Below are 26,791 nucleotides of genomic sequence, written 5' to 3'. Positions count from 1 at the left end.
GTATTAAGTGGAACTGGGAGAGGATGATTTGCATATGTTCTCAGTCAACAGGAGCTCAGTTTGTCATTTACGTGTAAGTGACACATTTAAAGTGTGAAAACACTTTACATGGTCTGCAGAATATGTGAGATAAATATGTTCAAGAATGTTTGGGCATCTTGCGTCATATGTCAAAACCAAGATTGACATGAGCAGATAATTTGGATGAAATGTCAGAGACGACATATCTCTTTGTTGGCCTGTCGGCTTTTGTTATGTTTTCTTCATAAAAGATCAGACTCTCAGCATGAGAATGACAGTCACCCTACCCTGAAAGCACACATGCAGACAAGAGCTACAGCAGAGCTTTAACTCAGAGAAAAATTTAAGATTCTGCTTGCCAAAAAGTAGTAAGTTGATGAACCGTAGTAAAATTGTATGCAAATTCAATTTTCATTGTGATGATATATTTAGCAGAGAGAGTGCTCGCATGGTGATATACAGTATTTAACAAAGACTGTGGGTCTTGTTGAATCTCAATCTGCTCTGCACCACTGGTTCACATTTACTTGGTGACTGTTCTACAAGCCACCATTTATTCACATGGAAAAGTACAACAAAGCCACACTCAAGAAAGATTTAGCTGTTATAACCAAAGATGCATAGGAAAAAAAAACATATTTTTTTCAAAGACAATTAGTTCTCCTGTTCACATACAGCGTCACATGATGTTGGAAACTTAGGCTCAAAAAGAGTCAAAAGGCATTTTTTGCCATGGTTAGAGCACTTTTGGTTGTTTCACATTGACATTTTGTGGGGGCTTTTCTGTGCTTTCTCACTGGTTCACAGTGGGCGGGGCTCAGTTGGGAAAATATGAAGGCACATAAGTCTCTGCACCAATCAGAATTTAGCAACATTTTAATCAAAATCTAATGACAGTTTCCAACACAGTCAATCAAATCTAATCAAACTTCATGCTTAATGAAGCAAATAAGCAGAGTTTTTGAGTGTTAAACTTCTAATACATAATAATTATGCTTTTTTTTTTCAAACATAGACTTTGATTGCTGCTTTTTTAGTCATGAACATTTCTTCTAGAGAAATACTTTTTTACTTACTCCTTTTTTCCCCCTTAAAATATTTAAACCTACTACAAGGAGTTTTGAACTGATTATGAAACATTCTAAATGTAATACTAATGCCTCTATATGACCTACATAAGCACACCAGACCATCAGTGAGAAGACTGACTATTTCTATTTAGTTATAATGGCTTCCACTAGGTCTGATTCCCCTTGAAATCAATGAAACGTGACCATGGAAACCATATATGACTAAAATGATACATTAATAAGATAAAAGATAAGATAACGTTTCGTGTTCTGAAAATGAAAAAGGGTGCTACACAAACAACTATCCAAATTCAAAGCATCAGTTTACCAGTTATCAGTTATTTTCTCACTTATCTCTCATTGTATCTATAGTGGAACTACAACTGAAAACTGCTGATCTGTGGGTCTTGAGTAAACGAAACACTTGAAAGAGAAGTTTCTGTTTAATTTGTTAGTTTTTTTATTGCTGTGAGCAACAGCAAAATTGTATTCCCCTTCATTATATTGGGGGTGGAGGACGAAATTTCACCTAAGAATTACCGTTACATTGGTAATGATATTCATTCTACTGCATATATACTCTGATCCCAACTGCTGCCTCCTCTTTACATGGATCAATGGGATGTCAGGATGTCCTCTCTCCTCTGTCGTTCATTTACCCATGAAACATTATCTCTGCGTTGTGTGCTCACAACAAGCAGTGCAATAATTGCGCCCCCGGGTGTCTCAGATAAGGACTCCTCCTTCTAAATGAAAAAAAAATAGGAAGGAACATCTTGACAAATGCAAAGAAACAGAGCTGGATCTGTGGCTGTGCACAGTGCCTCCTCTAAGCCAACAATGAGTCATGCATTTGTAAAAGTTTCGCCTCACTTACAGCACATCAATGGTGTTACCGCCACTCGGAGTACATGGATTCCTCTTGTCATTTTGGAATATCTCAGTGTTGATCCAGAAGGTCAGCAGCCAAACACTGAACACGGGTGTCAAGTCAAATTACGTTCTGATTAAACTGCAAATTTGACTTTGAGTGTTTATTTCTCCCAAGGCCCGCAGACAGTTCCCCCCCTTCAGAAAACTTGACAGAACAGGGACTGGGAGCCTTTCTTCTCGGTCATTTCTGTTTCAGTGGGGAGAGATTTCACCCTTTTTGAAATTCACTAAATCTGCTGCCATGTGCATAATGCATGGATTTTCTTTCTTTTTTTTTATTTTTATAAAGTTTAGTGGTTTGGCTTCAATCGGTTTTCAGAACCATCAAAAAGTAGAGGGAAAGTGACACCACCTTACCCCCCGAGCTGGGTTTCAAAATGTGATTCCAGGAATACCAGACACTGTTGTAGCACTACTATTATACATCTCTTTCAATTTTTACCCTCACACACTCATTTTTCTCTCCCACACTTCTCTCCTTCTCTGCTGTTCGTTTCCTCACTCGCTCCCCTCTACCCTCCCTCGCATCTCTTCTCCCTGTGACTAAAGGAAGCCCACTCCTCTGCAGTGGCTGCCTGCCTCCCTGATTTGCTCGCTGCTCAGGGAGGATTTGCATAGGCTGGCCCACTTGCCGCTTCTCCACTCCCCCTTCCCCTCCCCTCCCCTCCCTCCGTTCCTCCGTCCCATCATCTTTGCTTAGTTTCACCTGAGCCTGCTCTCATCCTCTCTTCTTCTCTCTCTCTCTCTCTCTCTCTCTCTCTCTCTCTCTCTCTCTCTCTCCCTCTCTCTCTCTCTCTCTCGCCTCTGTTCTCTCTTTTTCCCGCTCTCTCCCCTCCTCGCTCACTCCCGCCCGCCTCCCCACCTCCCCTCCATCTCGCTTCCTCTAAGCAGTTTCTCATTTTCTCATCCTCTTCTTTCTCCCTGGCTTTTCTCTTTCTTTATCTGTCTGCAAATCTGTCTCTTTCTCCTGTGGAGTAATACAAAGAGCTATCAGTCTGGGGTCTCTCTGGGTTAACAAGCCAGACCACTTCACTTCTCCAGGGACATAAAAAAAAAGAAAAGAAGAGAAGAGAAGAAAGTCAGACAAATATTGGATCCAAACTTAAAGACGGAGATAAAGCGCGAGTGTGGATCTTCACCTTTGCGTTAAGATTCTGTTGTTGGAACTGTGAGGGAGAAGGGAGTATGTTTCTGCTGAGACGATAGAGAGACAGAAAGCTTGCAGTTTGTCCGTGCCGTGTTTGGAGCTCCTCATCTCTCTGCCGTTCCCTCCCTCCGTCTCTCCCTCCTCCTCGGGTCTCATAGCTGAGGCTGTGTAATATCTGTGGCTTGACAGAGCGGAGCTGTGCAGAGCAGAACGAAGCGGAGCGAGCGGGCGGAAGGCTGCAGCGCAGGTTGTTCCCCCCTCCTGTCACTCACTCTGCGCCTGCAGGTGAACAAGGGTGCACAGGGACACATTCCAGGTGTCGCCTGTGCAAGCTTGCATGCACAAGCTCGCCGGTTGCTCACGCACACACACAAGCACGCTACTTGGTCATCAAAGGAGCAGCCACAGGGTGATCCTGCCGAGAACAGAAAGTAAAGACATATTGGATTCTGGTTCAAAGAGCCAGCAAGCAAACGAAGAGCAGCGGGAGATCTGGTGCCTTCTAACCAGTGGAGTCCAAGAGAAGCGTGTTGTTTGGAGGAACTGCTGGATTCTACATTGACAAGGAGCTTGTGTTGATTTCTCTCTGCTATGGAGTTTGCCACTGTATCCTGGCTACGGGAAGGTCACTTTTTCTGAGATCCTTGCACATCTGCTTTACTCTCTTTAAAATATCCAGTTGGGGAGGGGGCGTGAGCCATGCTCCCCAAAGAAAAGCCCGAGGAGGGCCAGCTGTTCTGGATGTTGCTTCTGGCAGTGGGATGGATGGTGCTGGGTTCTGCCTGGGGCTCCTCCTCTTCATCTTCAGACCTCCATCTTCTGTCCCCTACCTCTGGAGCCCCCCTGCCCCCTGCCCTGCCCCGACCCGATCACCCGCAGGGCCCTCAGGGGCCCAGGCACCACCAGCCACCTGTGTCCATATACCGCTCTCCGGCCTCACTACGAGCCGGCCACAGTGAGTCCTGTCACCACCTTTTTGGCTCTTGCCTTTCCTCTCCCTTCTCTCTGGCTTCCCCCTCGTTCTGTCCATTTATCATCATGAATGGTCCGAGGGAAAAGAAGCCATCTGTAGCCACCTCTCTATCATTTTTTTCTCTCTGTAACTGACTCGCTCACTTCCTCCCTCCCACTGTCCCTCTGTCTTTGTCTTTCTTTCTCCCTCTCCCTCTCACTCTTCTTTCCGCCATAGCACGAAGAGATAACCACAGCTGACAGCCGCTCCACATCATGGAGCTGTATATCGTTTATGACATTATAGGTTTAATTGTCAGTGAAAGGCACTGACAAGCAAAACACCCACAGTGACTCTATCAGCTGAAGAGTAAGCAGCAACCCTGAATTACCATGATCCCACCTGATTTAATGCTCCTGTAATTGATGATTGATAGAGAGTTAATAACTGGACGATGGTTCTCCTCATCTTTAATAAGTGTGGCACCAGTCCTCACTTTTATCAAGGGGTTTGTCATTATACATGTTTGGGCTCTGTAAGACTGCGTGCACTATGGCGTCTGGCTTTTTGAAGTTGACTTGAAATTGAACTACCCTGTGTAAACGTCCACGTAGGATTTCACGCAACTGTTATCTCTTCTAGCAGCAGAACATGCTTTTTTTCTCAGCAACTGAATGCACACACCCAGGAGGGGGAATTAGCACTGGTGGTCAAACGCCTTTTCAATATTGACTTTTGTTTTATAGGTACTTAATGTGATCTATTTGTACCATTATCTGCTGCACAGACATCAGGAGAGGGATCTTTAGTTTCTCCAACAGAGCAAAGTAGATGATTTTCACAGCTTTAGTACTGCCATGGCATCATGAAGTGGTGTTCAGTTCAATATAAAATCTTACAGGGTTTGTTTTCTTATGATTATCTTTTGCTGCTGTTCTGTCATGACTTGCCTTCCACTGAATGGCTGTAAATACAGAGTAGACTGTTAATGTGTGTAAAGGCTGTAGTTAATAACTAATGAGTTCTAACTATGTAGACCTCTGTAATATATACATGTTTTTAATTATAGGAAATGACCCCGATTCACTTAGATTATATGATCTTTAGCACTCAAAGGTCTTTTATAATTTGAAACACATTTATTTTGAAATATTTTTGGAATTACGTTTGGCATTATGATGAAGGGTGACAGCAAAATCATTTATAACAGAAATGTTGTTGAAATTAAATACCACTGAATAGAAAAGATGTCTGTAGAATGAAAAAACAAACAAAAAACAGGCCAAATTCAACAGGCCTTTGCTTTATTCTACTATTGCAGCATTCAGGGCAATCCAGCCTGTTCCTTTGTGTCACAGCAGATCAATCAATCCCTGCGGGGGCTTCGAATCTGTTTGAAAAATAAATTTGAGCCAGGTCTGTGCTTGACTCCTTTTAACACATCGAGGGCTCATTTTTAGCACGTCGAGGGCTGTTGGAGCAGATGAGCCTGACAGGCAGAGAAGCAGGGAGAGAGAGGATCTGCATTACTAATGTGGAATGTGCAAACCATACAAAGTGCGAGAGCCTGGGCAGGGACCGGGGTGGCAGCCATTTAAAAAAAAAAAACAATCTGTAGGTATGACGCACGCTCCTGTGTGTCAGAAAACAATATGCTGATTGATTTATGCAGTAACAGGTTTCTGTGTCTATTTTAATTGCCCACAGATACAGTAAGCTATTACAGACTGATACTTATTTCCTCTGCTTATGGTTGAGGATGTAGATTATGTTTATCCATTTTATTTGGACTCTTTCTACTCTGCTGATTAATTTAAAAATTGCGTTCTTACAAGTGGCCTGGTCGATGAAATAGCTTCTTGTCCCTGAGTAACTGTTTATTTGTTAGGTTTGATTGGTTCTGGTTGACTTTTGTGTAAATTTGCAGGCAGAATGTGGTGACTCAGTACAGAGCGAGATAAGAGCAAAGATAAAATCAGGAGACTAGAAGGCTCGTTATTGTGTATACGTGTGATTGTGCTTGTGTTCGTTGTGTGTGCGTTACCTGTTTACAATTCAGCAGCAACAAACTGACCCTGGCTTTAGCGTGAGTGTAATTACAGATTCAGAGGAGACCTTGGAAGAAAACATAAAGACACAACAGATACATGTTAATGCTCACTTGTGTACACACACAATACTGTACAGTATCGCCGCACCCACGCCAACTCACAGACACACTTTTATGTATAGATTCACACACCTCAGCAGACACACACACTCGGGACTTACACCCTCTGCATATGTAAACTCTTAATTAGAGGCAGTGACTAGGAATGATCCTCTCTGTTAGGGCAAAACAGAGCGGAGGTGTTCATGAATAAAGGAATGTGTTTAGGCCGCCATAGGCATGAATATCCAATAACATTTATTTCAGTATTATTTGTTATTTATTTATCGCCAAACAAAAAAAGAAAAACACTTTCTCAATGGGCAGTATTTCATCAGTTGTTCTTAGAGAGGTGTAGGGACAGAAAGAGCCCAGTGATGAAAGCTGAAAGCATCACACATTTGATTTCATTAGACTATTTCTGTCATATCCTACACGTTGGAAAGACGTTTGAAGGTTTGTTTGTTTGTCTTTGCTGTGATTTGACACACCGCAAGTGTCAGTATCAGTGCATATGCTTAGGGATGTGTATCTTAGGCTGTGTGTTTATGAGTTGAACTGAATTGACATAAACAATATTCAGTATATTGCATGTTCCCTGTAGCAGCTTGAAGTCAAGTTATGATGCTCACAACTGACTTATCAATTATTCAATATTTAAGTTGGACAAAAATATCTCTGCTGCTGTGTGTTGCCAGTAATGACCATGTTGTCAGTATAACATGCAATCACTGAGGCAGGTCCACCCACTGAGTATTTCCCAAATGTATCACTGCTTTAGCAAACATACAGTATGCATGCGTATAATCCTAAAAGGATTATGTGGCAAAGCCACATCATGTGTATTGTGTTTAATGTTTTACCATGCATGGACTACATGCACAGAGGGTGAACTACAAATGATAGTAAAAGCATCATGACCCTGCTATAAATTGAGCAGACATTGTTTAAAAGTGAATGAGTCAACTGAATAACAACTGTGAGAGTGGTTTGACCTGCTTTGAAGCTTTGCCCTTAGCACTTAAGGAGAATAAAAGAGAAAGGGAGCATGTACCTGTGTGCGTATGCGGGCGTGTGTGGCAGTCGTTTGATGCGGGATCACCTTGAAGAGAGTGGCTTTGGCAACACCAGCTTCCACACAGGCCTGGACCCATGCTGTAGTCTTGAGAAGGTTAAAATGGAGGGAGGAAGGGGAAGGAAAAGATGCTGTCGTATTTCTCTCCGAGGTAAGCTTCGGCTCTGTGATTTGAATAAAGGCTGCATCAAATCCGTCTTTTCTTTCACAAATTATCAAAGGATTGACATTTTGAGTTTGAGTCTGCTGTTTTTCTTCCTCGGGCCCTTGACACAGTGTGAGAGAAAAGTGGCAGTATTGGCACTTGGTTTAACTGAAGAATAGCTTCTTCTCACTGCTGGAAGAATAATTGAAAAGAAGGCGAACAAATTGTAATGCAAAAAAGAATCTAGTGAAGCCTTTGGATCATAGTGTATTCAAAGACTGTGGTAAATAATTCTATAAATGTTTAATGTGCTCACTTTAGGCATCTCATGTTGAATCAGAGCCCTACTTCACCAGCAGTAATATGCACTGGAAACATGGTAACTTATTTATGTTGAGCCATATTCTTTGTCCCATTACTTTGTTTAGATGTTTAGCCATGCTAGTAGCATGGCGGCATGGGGGGTTGCTATTTAAACAGCTTTTGGGTGGTTTGTTTGATGTGTGTCTCCCTCGGGATGAACTGCAATATCTGTATTGAGATAAAAACAACTTTTCATCTCACGCAAACATCAGGTCAAAATGTATTTTTGTCCAGTGCTTTGATTATTTTATGACCAATTTAGAAAATGTTAGCATGCTAAACATAAACATGGGAAATTTCAAACCTGCTGATCATCGATTTGTTAGTGTTGTCTTTGTGAGCATGCTAACATGCTGGCATTAGCATTTAGCTCAGAGCACAGCTGCTGCCACTTTGGTGACTTATCAACAAGAGCAAACTAAATACAGATGTGCAGAAATAACGGAACAGTAGTTAGTTAGTACAAGTGTTTTTCATCAAGCAGTTTTAAATCAGCATCAGAAAATAATGTTAAATGTGGTTAAAGTCTGCATTGATCTGTAAATTGGTAATCTGATGTCCGCAGCTGCTTTACACTGCATGGAAAGTTTCTCCTTCAGTGCATTAAATCCCTGCGGCCATTTGAAGGCAGCAGGACAGATGTGTTGATAAATCTTCATCTCTGAATTGAGAGGTGCCACCCTAGAAGCCCATTATAACTCAGCATTCTGCCTGTTCTGTGGAAAACATTGGATTACTGGAGCTCATTATTCCGAGCAGCAAACCCTGTTGTGTAACGTTTTAAGATATGATGTAAACATTTACAACCTGAGATATAACCGAATTAAGACTTTAAAAGCATCAGATTGATGCAGTTATATAAATGGCTTCACCAGACAGTGTTTAATGATTTGTTTCTATCATTGTATTAATGAACTGTTTAACAGAACAAACTATAAGTCTCTGCGGTGCGTCTCTGTACCTTCAAGGCAACAATATGATTTTCTGGAGAGTTGTGTCATTGTGATTGGCTCAGCTGTTTCAGAGCAATGGAACCACTGATGTGATTGGTTGAGAGCATATTTATTAGTCATCACACCCTGCAATCTATATTTCATAACAGGTGCACTTGGAGACCTGCTGCTTTGCATTTGTTGTTGCACTTGTGCTATTAAATTAGAGCCCTTAGTCTTGTTATCAGTGTAAGTGTTGTGTAAAACAAATTTTCTTTGTATGTATTTACTATTCGTTTCCTCTCCTTGAATTTTTCTTCTAATTTGACCACAGTGAAAATATTCCTATTCAACCCAAAAGGGGGGGGGTAGAGAAACTATTAGCCACAAGTGCACTAATCCTCTTTGGCTACCAGTGTAACATGTTTTCATTGAAAAATGCTAGCTGTGACATTGCTACTATTACCCCAGAGTACACAAAGGCCAGTAGCTGAAACTTATTTTTCATACTCTGGCAAGGGCAAAGAAATAACCGCAAATTCAAAATGCCAAAGTATTCGTTTTCCTTCTCAGTGGGTTCAGTAGCTTGTGGAGATAGCATGGCAACATACTGGAACGGTCTGTGTTGTCACAGCTGAAGTTATGAAAAATGTATTTGACCCCTCAGTCTCCTGTAAAATGTATTGGTCCAGGTGCGGTGGCTGCATAATAACTTGTCCCACATGTAGCACGTATATGAATTATTCCAATGAACCGAATGCATTGTGCGCTTTGTGTCGCTGTCTACCTTGATGAGATTTGTGTGTGTGTGTGTGTGTGTGTGTGTGTGTGTGTGTGTGTGTGTGTGTGTGTGTGTGTGTGTGTGTGTGTGTCAACATAATACAGCACACTGGTAGACCTAAATGATATTGCCCTCCGGCTATTCATGATGGGTGCAGAATTAAATGAAAAAAACTAGAGTGAGGAACGAGAGAGTGAGATGGTTGAGCGATAGAGGAAAAGAGATTCCTGTGGACTTTGTGTTTTTCTCTGTGTCTCAGAAAAAGAGATGGCAAGCTGGATTCTCATTTGAAAACATTTCCTCACTCTCCTTTCTTCCACATCCATCCTGCTCCTCCTCGCTCGACTTCTCGCCCTCTTTTCCACTTTTCTTGCTGCTCCCTGTTTATGCTCTGGACAGCAAATCAATAGGAAGAGCTGTTCGGGGGGCTTAATTATGTGGTTATTTTAGGTTTTTGCCTTCTCTGCCCCTCTTTTTGCCCTCACAAGCTCGGGCATTTTATCTTGGAGAAGACAGGGCCGTTTTTTCAGCCTGCCAGAGAGAGGGAAGGAAAGGAGGTGAGGAGAGAAGGAGAGGGGAAGCAGAGAGAGAGAGAGAATGATATAAAACAAACAAACAAAAAAAACAAAGTTGAAAACGTTAATGAGGTGACAGTGACATACCAATGCCTCTCCTCCGTTTTCCTCTCATCCTGACCTTTAGCTCTTTTTTATGCCTGCTCAGCTCACAGCCTCACTTTTTACCTTCCTCCCCTCTTTCTCCCTGACTTTCTCTCTTTGCTCATATTTCTTTTCTTTCACAACATATAGATAAACATCTTTTTGTTCTGAGCTCTTTGCTTCACTGTATTTTTTCCCCCTAAATCTGCTTGCTCAGCAAATTAACCAGGAAAGTCTGTCCTCGCCAACTCATCCTCCAGAAACTCAGTGCTTGCTTTTTCCCCCTACTCGGTCACTCCAGCCTTGGCTTATTAATTATATTTATGCTCTCTAGCTCTCATAATTATGGCTATGGCTCCGACAGGAAGTAGTTGAACACATCTCATAATTATCCATCAAATGATTATTCATTTGAGCAAACCCCCACTGATTGTAGCTCCATCCTTGATGCAAATGAATGAATCCAATGAGCAGGAATTGAGCCAGGCCTATAGATATTTTATCTTTAATTCCTTTTTAAATGTTTTAATATTCATCCATTTTTAAATTCACTCATGCTTTTTTTTTTTTTTTTACTATTATTACTCACTCTACAAAAGCGCATAGTTCTCTCTTTCCAGTGTTGATCTCAAAGCCAATTAGTTTGAATGCCTCTCATGTCATGTCTGTCTCCATGGAGACCGTCACAGAACCTCCAGAGATTAGACAGAACAAAGATTTCCTGCGGAGGTCATGAATCATGTTGCATGTGACCTACAGTGACATCATAAGGTTAAATAATGTGTTGCTCGATTGCCTTCGCCACCTTTAAGTGACTTCCCTCTGAGCTCATTATAGTCTCCATCACAGCAGGTGGCGCGGTGTGAGGACACCTTTTCAGGGCTCGGCTTTTTCTCATTGGGATCCGCCACTCAGCACGTGATATCACGGGACTCAGTCAATCACCTAGATTGGTTCACTTCATTGAAGCCGCTGGGATATTATTGGATACATTTGCTCTGAAGACTGTGACCTTGAGGAGAGTAGCTGAATGATTCGTACACAGTCTATAAAGGGCCACCCCGCCTCACGCTCACACCTCTCTACAGGAACTGTCTCATGGGAATAATTAGCTCTCCAGTGATTGATTCTTGATTTTCTAAACGAGGCTATTGGTGCAATTGGCAGAAAGATGGAGCACCTTTATGGACAATGATTCGTTATGTCAGCTATTTTGGTATCCACCTGAGGGTTAATGGGCTGTCTTAATAGTTTATTGGTATGGCTGGCTTTAGTAAAAAAAAAAGAAGAATTTTAGGAGAAACAAAAAAAACACAAAGACTTGTTCTCAATACACGTATATCTAAGTAGTAATTAATCTATGTTTGCTCCACATTTGTGTGGGTAAAGCAGTGGATGGTAATGAATGCACTTTGCATGTTTAGACAGATGCACCATGTCAAAGGTGATTTTTGTTATTGCTCAGCACTCCAGAGCTGGGACCGAGCGTCTAGACAAACATGTTTTTGCAGACACATACACAACCAACAGATAATTTATCCCCTGATAAATATGTTTACAGCCAAGCAAATATAATATTTGTAATCCCCTCCATCTTGCCCTGCAAGGACTGGATGAATATCTCTTGCTCTGCCAGGTTTCCAGTGCAGTATTTCTCCTTCATTGTGGTTTATCATGGCGGAAGGGAGAGAAAAATTGCGGCGGGAGAACGAAGCGCAGGGACGCAAAGCGTGAATAAGCAAGGGATGGATGGAGAACTGCGTAGAAAGAAAGAGAGATAGCGGAGGGGTTGGCAGATAAAGTGAAAAGAAGATGGAGAGAGTGTACATGTGAGGTGCAGCAGAGAGGCAGACAGAGAGAGAGAGAGAGATTGGGATAGCCTCTCCAACCCACTCTAGTCCAGGCTAAAGTAGCTAATGGGCTTGCCCAGACGCACTGAGTGGATATTGCATTGGGACTTCCTACAGTCCCTTAGCAAACAGACAGCCAGGGTTGGCTAAGAGGCTCACTGGCCAGCCGGAAACATGATATCATCTTGCTAGCGCCACTAATATGGACACACAGCCAGCCAGAAAGAGAGAAAAGCAGCCAAGCAGGCAGACAGGGAGACAGGCCGAGCCAGCGTGAACCCAATTTTGACGGAGCCCATGAAGGAGCACCTGTGGGGAGAATTGATTGGCCAGGCTGACGGGTCAATGAAGGTGCTCCGACATGCATGTGTTGTGTCCCGACATGCACAGACTTTATAATAACTTGTAGGAGGACAGCAAGAATGACAAACAAGAAGCAGAACACACACTTATGTGCCCACACATCAGACGTGGAACAGGGAACATACAAAACTGGGGGACATGCTGTTTCCCATCCGTCTTGCCTGTTTTAGAAAGAGCATGACACAGCTTTTGCTACTGTGGAGAACATTGGATTCACGGTCATGGACACACAGCTTAGACACTGAAAATCCCCAGTGAATTGTCAAAACTTTGGTTCTTGTTTCTTTTCTACTGATGGTTGTGCATAAAGAGTCAAAATGTGTGCTATTTCTCACCCTTATAGGGGCACATTTCCATCCAACTGTTTTTTTTGTTGAAATTGATAATGCAGGAAATTTTAAACAAACAAAAAAAAAACCTAAATATGGCTTCAATATTTTTGCAGTTGGCTGAGGGGAAAAAGTCTAACAAAAAAGATTTCCCTGACTACGCCTTGTGATTGGAATATGCGCTTCTGCTTCTACTGTAGACACTCGCTGTTACTTGTCTCCACTCCACCAGAAAGCTAAAAAATGAAAGAATAAAAAGAGCGAAGGTGTCTCAGGGGCTGTACATAACCACAGCCTCCTTGTTTTGAGTCCAGATGGAGACCCTTGTTGCATGTCACCCCTCTTTAATCACCATACTGGCTGATTAAAAACACCAGTTAGTGATGCTCAATTAATTATGTAATCTTGTCAGGTCCTCTTAATTATTTTTGCATAAAAGTATTTGATGGAAACGCACTGATTTACATCTAATATTCCCCAAAATGTAGAAATTTGCTTTAAACGTTTCCACATTTGCAAATAGTGTTAAAGTCTAAATTCTTAACAACATCAGGGAGGGCATGCACATGCACTAACACATACTACAAATCTTTGCCACCCAGCCGCACTTCCCGGCACACAGCACTGCACACAGCCCGGTGTACAACACTAACACTCCCTTGGGAATCGTTAGCACTCTCTGAAGGGCAGTATTCTGCCATGGTTGGTCACAAGTTGAAGAGCAGGTCAGAGGGCATGAGTGTTTTTCTACCCACTCTTTGACCTCTTGCTTTATTGTACAGAAAGCTGCCTCATAGGAACAACTTCATTCTGCCTCACTCTAACTACGGCTTAGAATCATAAGCAATGCTTGCTACGTAACTTACACAATATATTTTTATTCTGCTGCCTGATCCTGAGAGTGAAATAAACTGGTGAAATTAACATGAAAAGATATGAGGGGAAGGGGGCAGATCTCTTCCTTGCTCGAGTCTTACATAACTGCTTGAGACTTTAAAGCAAGTCTTAACCTGTGATTCATCCTGTTTTACAGGGCACTTAGTGGATATGGATAATTCATATGGATCCCAAAAGCCCCCCAGGGCACTGTAGATGTAAACAATATATGTCCCATATTTGTCAGAATGAAGAGTGCAAGGAGCAATTCAGCCTAGCTAGCAGGATGAAACTGCAACCGCCCGCCTGAGTAAGATTGATTAGACGCTCATTACTCCATGCATGCCTGCATCAGTGTGTGCGTGGGTGGGAGTGGGTGTTTCCTTGATTTGATTTATCAAGTGCTCAAAAGCAGGCCGAAGGATTAATCACAGCAATGATACCATGCCAAGCTATTATCTACATTGCTTTATCTGAAGATGCTGACTCTTACTTGCTTCTAACTGTGTGTGTATGAGTGTGTGTGTGTGTGTGTGTGTGTGTGTGTGTGTGTGTGTGCGACTCTATCTCTGCTTATGAGAGGCGGTTTGAATTGAAGAGATTATTGCGCTCCCATACTGTGTGTGCATGTGTCTGTATGTCAGTCCTTTTGTTCTGATGTGTTCTGCTACCTTTCCTGTGACAACAACATTGAATAGTAGAGAGAAAAAAGGTGTTTTTAACCCTAATATATACGTGTGTATGTTTGTGCTTTTAATCCACTTATGAGATGCAGTTTGAAGTGTGTACCCAAGAAGAAAGGTCTTTTGTGGTGGATGCTACTGTTTCACCAAGATATGAGTCACCCCTCTTCCACCTTTCTCCTCTCTTGTCCATCACTCACATAAAATCCCTCAACTCAGTGCTGTGAACTTGATGGTACTATCACACACACACATGCAGAAACTCCCCCTCTCTCCTTTCTTTTACCCTCTCTTCATATAATTGATTTTCTCCTCTCTATGGCTGTCCTCGAGCCACCACATTTGATCCTCATTCCACTCTTACCTCTGCCTGCCCTTATCTGCACTGACTGTAAACTAAGCAGATTTTGTTTTCCAACAGAAGGCCCACTTTTCCGTTCTTTGAGCATTACAAAATCAATCAGTCTGTTGATCTGTCCCCATCTAGCTATTTAGCAATCTCTCTAGCTCTCTATCTACCGTAAATTCTCAAATAAAAGCTGGTGTTCAAAGAGTCTAATGATGTTGGCTGGCACAAACAAATAAAGCTAAAAGAGGCCAGGTAAAAATATTAAGAGTGGAATTACCTGTACTGTACTTTAATAGCATATGGTCAATTTGACACTGTTCAGCCACTGTTTCTACTGTTTCTATGCGAGGAAAGGAACGAGGCAGAACAGCTTTTAACAGAAGTGTTGAGTTTAATTGGCTGTAGCTTAACAAAGACATAAAATGGAAGTGGTTAATGAACAAAATAGTATTTCTACAGAAACAAAGAAATAAGCAACAGATGGGTGATTATGACATGGCTGTTGTTGACAGTTGTACTAAATAGAGCTGTGGAAATGTACATAACACTGAATGCATTAAGACAGCAGGTAAAATTAAGGAAGCAGCTAAATAAAACAGATGCAAATAAATACATCAACGTAGGCTCAAATAAATAACAACAAAAATATGAATTGTGCAGGCCATTGTTTGAGACTTTATTATCTAGTTTCTATCTATCTGTATAAATATATGACTATCTATAGCTACCTGGCTGTCTGCTACCTAAATGTCTAGCTATTTTGCTAACTAGACTCTACCTAGTAAGTGATAACACTACAGACAGTGTTTCTGTAATTCAAGGAGAGGAAGAACCGTTTATTTTACCTTCTTTTTCTCCATTGAAGTGATTTCCATGAAAAGGACCTGGCCTGACAATAGGCAGTATACAGTACAGATTACATCTTTGAATGCAACAGAGAGAGACGGGCTTATCCTGATACAGTGTCACCAAATCCATAGGCATGAGCACGTGGCCACGTGTCGCCTGAATGGAATTCAACACTGATTCCCACGCATGATTTGTCACCGTTAATTCCACAAACCAACATCCAACAGCCATTCATTTTCATAAATAGCCCCTGTTCTGTTTTTTTTATCTCCATCCCTTGTCTATGTATCGTGTTGTTTTTTGTCCTTTATCTCTTGTCTAATGCTCTCGTTTTATCTCTGCTTTTCCCTTTATCCGGCCCTCCATCCAATCGCTCTCTCTCTCTCGCTCTCCTTTTTACCCTCATGCCAAGTTGCAGGCTCGGGCTACGTTGAGCCGCATTCGTGACAGCGTCTGAGCGAATTAACGCAGTGCTGCCACTGTGTGCAGACATCTAGGACACACAGCAGAGGAAAAAAAAAGAAAAAAAGGAACTCAGCCCCCGTTCTGTCTATCTGGCCAAGCCGGAGCAGAGCTTATCAGGCTCTACTAGAGGAGAGGAAAGAGAAGCGGATATTCACCCCACTGCAATGCCATAGTGTACATATCAGTGCAAGTCCAGGCAACATAGTCACAGTTTTCAAATGTCAAATGCTTATGTATGTATGTGTTTGTATGTGTTTGTGTGTATGAGTTCAAAGCTCAAATAATTTATACTGTAGAGTGAATTAATGTTTCAGCTGACCTTAATGTTCTCAGTGTAGAAGGCTGCTCTGCTTCACTAACTTACAGACCATCCAGAAAGCAAAATATGTCGTCTTTAATTCTAGGACAAATTCTCTTGCCTCCAACACAATTGCGGATTCTGATATATGGTCCTGTATGATACTGCCTTGAAACAGTATTTCTCTTTGACAGAACATTTTTACCTTTTTCCAGCGTGTACCTTAACATACCATCCATCAATTTTAGCCTGTCATCATCATCACCAATCGGGATTTTTTCAAAAGCTGCAAACACAAGGATGCAGACATTATCAGACACCACATGCTCTAACCTCATTATCTTTCTCTTTAGGATCCATTTAGTTATTGTTACTGGTCCTGAGCAGTGATTCTTAGTGAAAAAACAACATCTTATCTAACCTTTAGCAGTGAAACAGGCGTAATTGATGAGCGAACAGAGGTGATTATTGGAGCTGGCATTGACCACAGAATGCAGAATCAATACTGAAGTGCTGTATTGATCCTTATGGCTGTTGTTGATGAAGTGAAGAGGCTCATTGTGCCAATCTGGAGATGAGTGCAGGATGATGATTCAGTGAGCAGAATGTATTGAGGGGTTAAGCCTGTTGTCCAGTGGGATTTGTTAGACCTTTGGTGCTGGTTTGGGTCAACATTATGGCCAAGATCCCTGCCTGGTATTATGGTATTGACTTTTGTGTAGGCGTGTGTGTACTGTATGCCGAATATGTTGGGGCTTTATGTGGTATGACCCTTTTTCTTTTAACACCTGTCTAAATCTTATGACACAATCACAATGACAAGTCTTTGCATGTAGCTGTTGCAGTAGCTTGGAAACACTTTTGCTGCTGCTGATGAAATAAGCCCATAATGTCAGTATTGATGGCTGTAATATTTCAAAATGAAAGGAAAACCACCACATATGCGTGCCAAATCAAAAACCCCATGCTTTTTAACAGACCAAACTCTGGTTAAGACTGGTTTCCAGGATGTTGCCGACTAGATAGGATCTGGCAGGTATGGTGCTTTGCAGCCCACTCTCCTGTCTCATGGAATACTGTCGCTCCTCTGTCTCAGACTGCCTCCAACTGTGTGTGTCCACGTGTATACTGTATGTGTCTGTATGTGTGCTTCCTACGTGTGTGTGTGTTTTCACTGTGCTGCGTAGCTGTGGTATCGCCAGGAGCAATTCTCCTGCCATGCGGAATGCACCCCAGCATGGATCCACTTCAAAGCCTCTCCACATACACATCCACCCAGAGTAACACAGACTGGGGCAGTATGGATGCATCCATTTAAAAAAATGTTTTTACACATATGGACATGTCCATATGCACCCCTCCGCTATAATTCAGAACTTGCATCAGGAGGGACCTTTGTGCATGCAGTAATATTTAGACAATACTCTCAAGTCACGTAAACCTTAATTGCCAAAGCAAAGTAGAGGTCTTAACCCACATCTCTGTAGTGACATTGATTCTGGAAATCAGTGCAAACAAGTCATGAGGTTTATTGTGGAGCGAGTATTTTCCAGCAGAACAAGTCTGTATACACTGACAGCCAGGGCAGGAGGGCACATATTTATTCTGATACTGCAGAGGCTTCATCAGAAACCATAACACTGTAGGAAAATAAAAATAGAATTGAGAAAGAGATAAGAGGCAGCTGATTAGAACTGTCATTCGTCATCTTAAGATTACAACTAATATATCTGTACACTTTATACACTGGACACTTCCCACACTAATAGATACAGCTTTAGCAATCAGCAATTAGGTGTCCGTGCTGAGCAGGCTGGCACTTTGAAGCTACACACAACTGAAGTGCGTGGGTGAATAAATTGATGAGTATATATGTGTATATTTGCGTGGAGAGGTACTGTATGTGTCTTGTTTCCACCTCAAGCTGAAGGATACATCAAAGCCTCATGCTTTACCGCAGCCAAGCCCCCTTCGTTTCTAATTGTGGCACAAAAAAGCTTCCAGAGGTGTGCAAATAGAGGTGTAGTTTATGTGCAGTGTGCATGGTAAAGATACTTCCACATCATTTTGTGCCCAGGATTCATGCCCAATTCTTAATGAGAAGTGAACATATACTGACTGTAGACAGCAACAAAGCTTTCAACAGTTTGTTGCCTTAAACTTCCTCTGCTTTTGATAACGGCACATGGTTAGGGGGGAGACCGCTAAATGAGAAGTAACAAAACAAAAAAAAGATTTTGGCACAGTGTGGAACTCACAAAATACACCAGTCTTTGAGCCACCAGGACATCCCCGGTCCTTTTGGTTTTCCTGTTGGCAACGTTGCATCTTCAACAATGTTTGGATGAGATAAGCCAAAAAGACGTTTTTTCTGCCAAAACCATCAGACCCAAATCTCAAAGGAGCCATTGCACTCTCTGTGCTCTTCCGTGTTCTAGTGTCCACACATCAATACGCACACGTGCAGCCACGCACCAGACAATCACCCATTTTACTGGCACTCACATTCAACTGATATTCATTTGTCATTGATATGATGCAGAGCAGTGACCATGAAAGTGTCTCCAGTTGTCTAGTTAGAGCTCTATGAACAGGAAGCAAAGAGCCTATCACTTTGGCCTTTTATCTTCCTACAGCTCTCAAATGGAGTGGAGACATTCAATTTAAAGTCTAAGGTCTGGTAGAAGCCAGTGACTTCCATTAACTCTATCCCTGTGAAGTAGTTGGGGAGGTAGAGCATCAAAGAACTTTAATTATCCTGCCCCGCAGTGAGAGGGACAAAGTTATAGAACTGAGGCAGAAAAAAAGAAAGACATATAGCAAGAGAGACAGAGAAAGAAAGACAAGACAAGACAAGGAGAAAAAGAAATGCAAGGTGTATAGATTATCTGCCATAATATTGGCTGATCTGCTTGATTTGTTGCCTTTTTGCTTTTGAAGGACCCTCAAGGTTTTAAATTGCTTCCTTTCTTTCATTATCTGCTGTTTGATTGGATTGTGGAGCCCTGCTGAGGTATGCCATCAGGAAGTAATGGGCAGATCTAGTTGTATTATTATTGGTCTTCACCCTTGATAGAAATTCACCTACAAAACCGGAATATATTCACAGCTATTACTAGCTTCGGTCATAACAACAAAATGGTGGACTGTAGCGCGAAAAAAGCATGTATGAACAAGTGCGAGTAGATACAACAAATAATAAACCTAAACCTTGGCAGGCATGGAAAGACTGAGAAAAGGAGGAAATTTAGGAGAATGGCTTGTACCCTTTTCTGTGAAATGAAGAAAAAAAGGAAAGCCCTTTTTTTTCTCTTCTTTTTAGTGGGCCAGAGAAGAGCGATAGTGGGACAGACATTCAGACAAAGTAGTGGAGTGGAAGGCGGTCTGTTGGGAGCTGGGCGGTAAAGGTCAGGGACGGGGAGATGGCTCTAGCACAAGGACATAATTGGCTAGGCAGAGAGCCAGTCCAAAACACACATGCTCTCACACACACACACACACACACACACACAAAGGTAGGAGATAGTGGCCTGTTGCAGCTGAAGGGGGAATTGGAGCCTACTGAGAGAATTGAAGCCACTGGAGAGAAATGTGTAAAAGTCTTGACAAAGACTGTTTGGTTCTTCATCCGTCACCCTTGTTTTTTTCTGTTTTTTACTCCTCTGCAACTCCTGGAGATCCCTGCCTTTCCGCTTTCTCCCTCTCTCTCTCTTTTTTGTCCCTTGTCACATTCTATCCCTACCCATACTCTCCATGCTTTTCATGAAAAAAATTTGAGGTTCCTCTCTCTGCTGTATTTCACTGGCGTCATCGAAAGTTTAATGCAGTTGACTTTCTTCTCCCTTTCTCTCTCACGCCTCTTCTTCCCTGGAGTGGCCGCAGACATCCAGAGAGCCAGTTCCAACAGAATACCAATGCTCTCGAATGGTGCAATAACCACCCAGCAAAACCCTAATGTGTGCGCTTTTAGATAGAATCAAAAACTTATCCGAAAAGGGGGTAATTCATCATTCATGGAATTATCCTTTTTCATACATTACACAATTGTTTTATCAAGGACTTGCAGGAATGTGTTGGCGCCTGCTGTCCCTTCTGGCACTGCTCAGGTGGCATTGATAGCTTTAGCTGTGCTCATTTGCATTGACAATGAGCAGTAATAAAAGGTGGATAGGGAGTTATGTGACTATAGCCACGACTACCACCACCGCCAGCGCACTCCTCTCTCAGGTTTGTTGCCAAATAATGACTTTCGTAGCTTCAGGGACGTACGCATACCTTTACATCTCTCCTGTAAGCACACGCACATACATAGAAATGCCTTAATAAGAAGACACTGACTACAAGCCCCCCACCCCCAAATGTACAATCATGTCTTGCATAATAACGATTGCCTCAATGCCACAGCAAAGAGAAAAGGAGGAGGCAGAGAGAGAGCGAGATTAAGGGTAAGGGCACTGTGTTAGATGCCTATCATCAAAGAGAATTAAGATCTTGTAATAGAAGTAAAAAGCACCCTTGGGCGGAAAAGAGTAGAAGTGGTGGTGTAGAAGGCAACGCAAAGGAAAAAGTGTGCTCAGGGTTTATATACTAGGAGACAGGCTTTGCTTTGGGGAGGAAGGGAAGGTTGGCCCAATCAAACTATCCACAGGCATTGATTCAATGTGACTGCTGTAAGTGGTTGTAAGTGAGGAAATAGTCAACCTCTCATTGGCCAGGACTTGAAGATAGCTCTCTTAGGCCTGCACAAGTTGATACACTGTCAGCACTAGGGCTCAGCACAGGTTCATTTCTACACCCAAGGGTGCATTAGTGGGTCCCTCCTTTTGTGATGCAGCCTGGATAATGGCAACAGTGCAGTGTGGTGAGCTCTTTCTTCCAGATCTGACAAGTCTTCATTCATTGTATCAGTATTGGATCAACCACTTAGAGTTTTAATTAGTCCTTGCGATGATCAGTTTATCTCAGGGTTGTAAATTATTTCATGTTTTAGTCGTTAGGAAATTTTCCATAATGTAGAGGAAAAAAAACTATGAAATAGCAAACATCTCTCCTCCTTTCATGTCTTTACTCTGTCCCATCCTCTGTCAGATGCTTGTTCTCCTGATGAAAGTGAGAAAGATGAAAAAGACAAATAGGCAAAGCGAGAAAGCACTATTTGGTGAGCCACCTTTCTCGTGGGAACTCTTTTCGCATCAGCGTAATGTTTTATTGATTTATTGGCAGTGTGAGAATGATCCATTTATCCCTGTCTTGGAGAGAAATATGAGTGTTGTTGATGCGTTCTGGCTGAATAATCCTGGTATTAATCGAAGCCAAGGAGTGTCAAGATGAGGCGATTGGGCTGTTTGAGATCTGTAGCAGAAGTGGCCGAATGAGGCTAATGAGTGTTAGAAAGGGGACACAGGCTTAGCGCAGAAGCCATGATTTACAACATCAATTTGTAACCTCTAAACATAAGCTTTAAATGGATTTCAATGCTGTAAAGGATTTGTTTATGTTGTTTGTGCAATATAAAAGGATTTTTTTGGGGGGGTAAAGGGTTGCGTCACTACCCTGCGGCGCCGTGGCTGAGGATCAGTTAAATGTGGCATTTCAAGGAGCCCTAAGTGAAATCTAATATGGCGTTTGTTTAATTAAAACCCAGGCAGTGTTTTGGGGGCAGCAGATTAGTGCTAAAAGATCCAATTAAAGTGTTTGGTGAGAGAGGAGCTCCGGAGCCTGTTAGGTTTCCTCCCTGATAAGTGAAATACCTTGCAGCCAAACCTGATAGCGCTGATAGCATATAATGAGAAACAACCCTTAGTGATACGCGGGTCGAGAGCCAGCCACTAACTATGGCTCCTGCTGCAGCTCCTTGACTCTCCCACCCTTCTTCCACCCTCAAAAACGAGATACATATACTTAAGTGCTATCTGATCTGTGGCGTCCCTCATTTTCAGTGAAGTCTGATTATCATCACGTTCTGTGCAAAGATGCTGAAAAACAAACTGACATAAAGGGAGAGAAGAGTTTTCTTTGGAGTTTGTTTGTTAGTCTAATCTCTCCCACTTGGTTTTGGGAGCTCAGATAAAAGTCTAAATCTTTTATTAGATTCTGAGGAGGCTAGAACAACCGCAATCTTGATGGAATAAAATGGGGATGTTTAGCATTCAACTAATGTTTTTTTTGTACCAGTGATGATGGTGCAAATTACTCCCTATGAGTAATAGTGCATTTTCACCCATTTTTAGGTACAAACACAGCTGGCCGGAATGAACAGGACAGTTAGTCATGGGAGGCCATCGTGGAGAACATTTGTGTGTGAGAATATTGCGACGGGTAATGGGATGTGAGGCTTCATATATTCCCATTTCTCTCAGGTTTTTTTTCCCTGTCAGCCAGGCACATTAACAGTTTATTTCCCAACACTACACTTCTCACTCCTGCCACCCTTAGTTACTATGCTGAAACCATGTATCTCGCCTCACCAGCCTCTTCATCTCACCACAATAGAACACTCCGCATCGGCCATTAGTGAAGCAATCAGCATACTGTAATGTAAATATTTGCCCGGGGCTATTTTATAAGGACCCACAGCCAACTGAATAAATATGAGAGTCTCAGGATGAAATTTATACTTGCAGCCTGAATATGCAAACATGCACCTGCACACGTGCACACAAATGCACCTGCATATCCATGCAAAGCCATACACTCATAGTTTGAAGTCTCTGGCACTCACCCACTCAAGCCTTTCCTTTCTCTATCCCATCAACAGTTCCTTTTTTTTTCGCAACAGTGAATGCCTCTCTGCCTGCATAGAAATGGCATCAGTCTGAAGAACTTCTATTGTGCTTGCTGGCAGGGTGCTTGTGGTGCTCTTGATGGAACAAAATAAAAGTTTAAATTGATCAAGGTAATGCAAAATTTGACAGAGCAAAACGTTCTCCCTGAGACAGCTTTGATGTTTTCAGTTTGTTTCAATGTTTGATGTCAGGGTTGCTCGTTGGGTAGATGTATACATGCTCTGTTATGGCAGAACGATGCCTCCCAGTCCTATCTTTCATCCCAGCTCACTTCCTTGACGTGTGTTTCATTTAAAATTCCATTATTGTCATATCCTGTTTTTTTTTAATAGAATATGTGATCCCATGCCTTGAAGTAATGAGTAGAATTTGAGTGTACAGTACACTATAGTAACGGTCAATGTCGCAGTCAGTCTATTCCCAAATCTGCTTTAGTGGCATTCTTTTATCCCATAATGCCTCTTACTACTGCCCCTATAATAAGTAAAAAAAAGATAATATTACAAATTAAATAAAAGTTGAATAAAAGCCTCTGAAACTAGCCACTGTCCAGGGCGGGCAGTCCTGCCATAGCTGCCCTAATGACCTCTCTGTTTGGTCCTTTGCACAGCTGGCCCAGACCACAATGCCTTACCTGGACTACCTATCACAATCTATCAATTACATTAGTCATTCAGTTCGTCATATTCTGAATCAGCCTTAGACCTCCCGCTGAGGCTCTGCTACTTCCTTCATGGAACTCAGTGTCAAGTGCAGCAAAGGAATTGGGGGTAGCCAGGTTGTGCACTAGATAAGGAATGCTTTGATAAGAAGTGATGTGAACAAGAATGCAGGTGCTATAGCTGTAGAGTGAGATTTTGAAGAAGAGGAGATTCGTGTTTCATATTGTACTTTGTCGGTACACGGTGCTCTGGGTTCCGGTGGGGGAAAATTATGAACTTGAAAGAGCTTCTGTGTGGTTTTCTTACTTTTTTTTTTTTTTTCCTCAAGTAAATGGTTCAATTCAATGTATTATTATTCTACTCTTGCCGCCTCAAGGTGAACAGACCTACTACTGTATATAATACAAAACATATGCCTTTTGTCCATAACAACAGACAGGAGACTGTTATTGTACAATTTAACCTCATGTCAAGAGGCCTCGGTCACCTATATGCAAAGCAATACAAGTTATGTTGTATGTGTATATACATGCATAAAACTACACCATGAAAGTTCAAAGATATTTATTACTCTTCTTGCATAGTCTGTGCTGCTATTTATGCCTCCCCCGACACAGTCAAACACATCCCTATCAGTATTCATATCCAACGCCACAGTAAAATGAAGTCAGATGCTGATAGGCTCTGTGACTGTGGCACCTGTTGCCCTATTGGCTCAGCCCGCGGATTGATGTCTTCCCTTTGATGAAACAAGAGCTCATGTCTAGACTATACAATGGGCCCTGTCACCTTGCCTTTCTATTGCAACATATTTAAAGTGTGTAGGTCACTGAGCATCTACAGTTTTTTTTTTCTTTTTAACAAAAATGGATTGTGTGCCTATAGGTAGGTCTCCATATGACAAGAGTAGTAAGATATTTTAATGAGCTTGACTCCCCAGGGCAATGGCATACATTTTTCAATTTGGAGTCAGAGTGAGAAAAAAAACTTGAGAGCCCATGCTTTGTGGTAGTGTATTGTCCCAGGGCAAGGAGACAAAAAACCCTGTTGAAACATTAACATTTAACATGCCAAAATCATTTTGAATGATGCATTTTTGGTTCCTGTTTTGTCAAAGCTGGCTCAGGGGTTCTGCTGGCTGAGGCTTTCTTTGTCTTTCCTGTGCATTTGCTCATTTTCATGTGTGTCATATGAGCCAAGATGTGTGCGAGCCTGGGCTGAGGGATTGAAGTAAGCTTTGTACAGAGGTTTTGCCTATAGTCCCTGTCCCCGCTACCCATGCCACTGCAACAATTCCCACATCCATTTTACTCACACAGAGTTGCAGATTTCTTTTGCCTTTCATGAGCTGTTGAAAGCCGCTGTCGCTTGCTTTAAATTTCTCGTCAGTTCAGCTAAGTACATCTTCAAAGGCAGCAACTGGGCCGTATGGCATGGGTGGGGCTTAGGTGTATGAATGAAAGATTCAGAGGAGGAGAAGAAGAATGAGAAAGAGAGAGATGGTAGAAAAAGAAGGGGATAGAAACACTTGGTAGCTTAGCATCTAGGTGTACTACTCACTTACATTGCCACTGACATCTGCACATCAGAAAAACTTTGGACACACTTACACACTCAAATCTACACACATACATAGAGCAGAGTTTCATAAGTAATGATCACAAGTAATTTCTAGAAGTGGAACATTATTTTATATAAGTTTAATAAAAAAGAATGCATAATGATTTTTTAAATGCACGCCTGAGCTTCAGTTATACAGAGCTGTCTTATTCAGGCTGCTGAAGGAATGCCCAGTCCCTCAAAATATGACATTTCACTGAAAATACAGAAAATTCAGGAAGACAGCTTGATTTCCTCAGTACATTTTTCTGTGCCAACACGTTCCGGAGGAAGTGTCTCCTTCCTCAGGGCATAGTATCTATTTAATCAATTAGAATCTGTTCTTCAAAACAAAGGAGGCTATACCCAAATTATCCATTTAGTATTTACAAAAACACAAAAATGTAAGGACAGGTTTTCTAACACTTGAACAGCCACAGACACACTTTCAAGTGCGAGCACATGCAATGCTCGCACACGCAGAACAGCAGCAACAACAACATGGAGAGCTTTTTGGCTTAGCCTTTAATTAGGCCGACACTAAGACACTGTGAGAGGCCAGCATGTTCCATCCCGCTGCCCTCCATACTCCCCCAGGCCCTCTCAACCTCACCCCAGGCAAATTCAGCTAAGCCTTGGCCGCTGATCAGCATACACATCGGCACGCACTTTCACACAAGCTCGCTGCATACTCCCAGGCTCACATGCGCATGCAGATGTGCGCAATCTTTTCAAACACGTGCTCACTTAGTGTCTTTGTAGTGTCCTCAGTGAGACTGGCATACGCCCTCCTGCCTATCGCCAATCCATAACTCCCGCTTAAGTATTCCGTTAATTGCAGCTTTCAAGAAATACCCTTTACCTCACGCCTGTCCCTTCCTCCCCCCTCTCATTGATTGCAACTCCTCTTGTTTTTTTGTAGATAGGCTGCGTGGCAGTGGCCTTTTAAGCATCTATCTCCGTTGCTCCATCCCCTCCCTGCCTCCTCCTAAACCCATTCTCCCCCTTTTGATAAGGGATTGGAAACAGATAACAGAGGAGGTGGTGCAGGACCGACCTCTCCACGGCTTTGTGGCCAAATGACTGAACGGAAATGGATTGTGGCTCCGCCGCCAAATTTTCCTCCCATGGCTTGAGTCACTGCTTTGTTTTGTCTCGTGCTCAATGTCCTTGGAGCGCGGGGTAGAACTACCGGCAAGACACGGTCAAGGTAGCTGGTCAATGGTGAGGGAAGAGGACCTGGGAGAAGAATGGAGAGGAGAGAGTGGAGGTGAATTGAAGAGAGGGAGGGCATTAATTATAAGGTTGACACATTCAATAGAGGGCTGAAGTCAAACCACCTGCCGGAGGGAATTGGAAAACAGCAACCACAGAGTACCACTCCAATATTGGAACCCAGTTGTAGTGATAAAGACTGTCTCAGTCACAGGGTGTGCAATCTATCTAACGTTAGTAG

General features: G+C 42.3%; 1 protein-coding gene across 9 annotated transcripts in view; it reads left to right on the top strand.

The window, feature by feature from the left end:
* The window catches only part of nrxn3b (neurexin 3b), a 279,282-nt gene that overhangs the window by 169,318 nt on the left and 83,173 nt on the right, over positions 1-26,791 (top strand). The window contains exon 1 of one of the 9 annotated variants that reach the window (XM_051408678.1): positions 2,766-4,126. The exons of the other annotated variants lie outside the window; for them this stretch is intronic. Within the exon in view, the coding sequence (XP_051264638.1) occupies positions 3,871-4,126 (256 nt within the window). The 5' untranslated portion in view covers positions 2,766-3,870. Of the gene's footprint in view, positions 1-2,765; positions 4,127-26,791 lie in introns of those variants that run through there. 9 annotated transcript variants of the gene reach the window in all.

This window comes from Dicentrarchus labrax, unplaced genomic scaffold, assembly GCF_905237075.1.
Source record: "Dicentrarchus labrax unplaced genomic scaffold, dlabrax2021, whole genome shotgun sequence".
Classification (NCBI taxonomy): domain Eukaryota; kingdom Metazoa; phylum Chordata; class Actinopteri; family Moronidae; genus Dicentrarchus; species Dicentrarchus labrax.
Note: the sequence above shows the minus strand (reverse complement) of the source record. Positions and strands in the feature narration are given on the sequence as shown.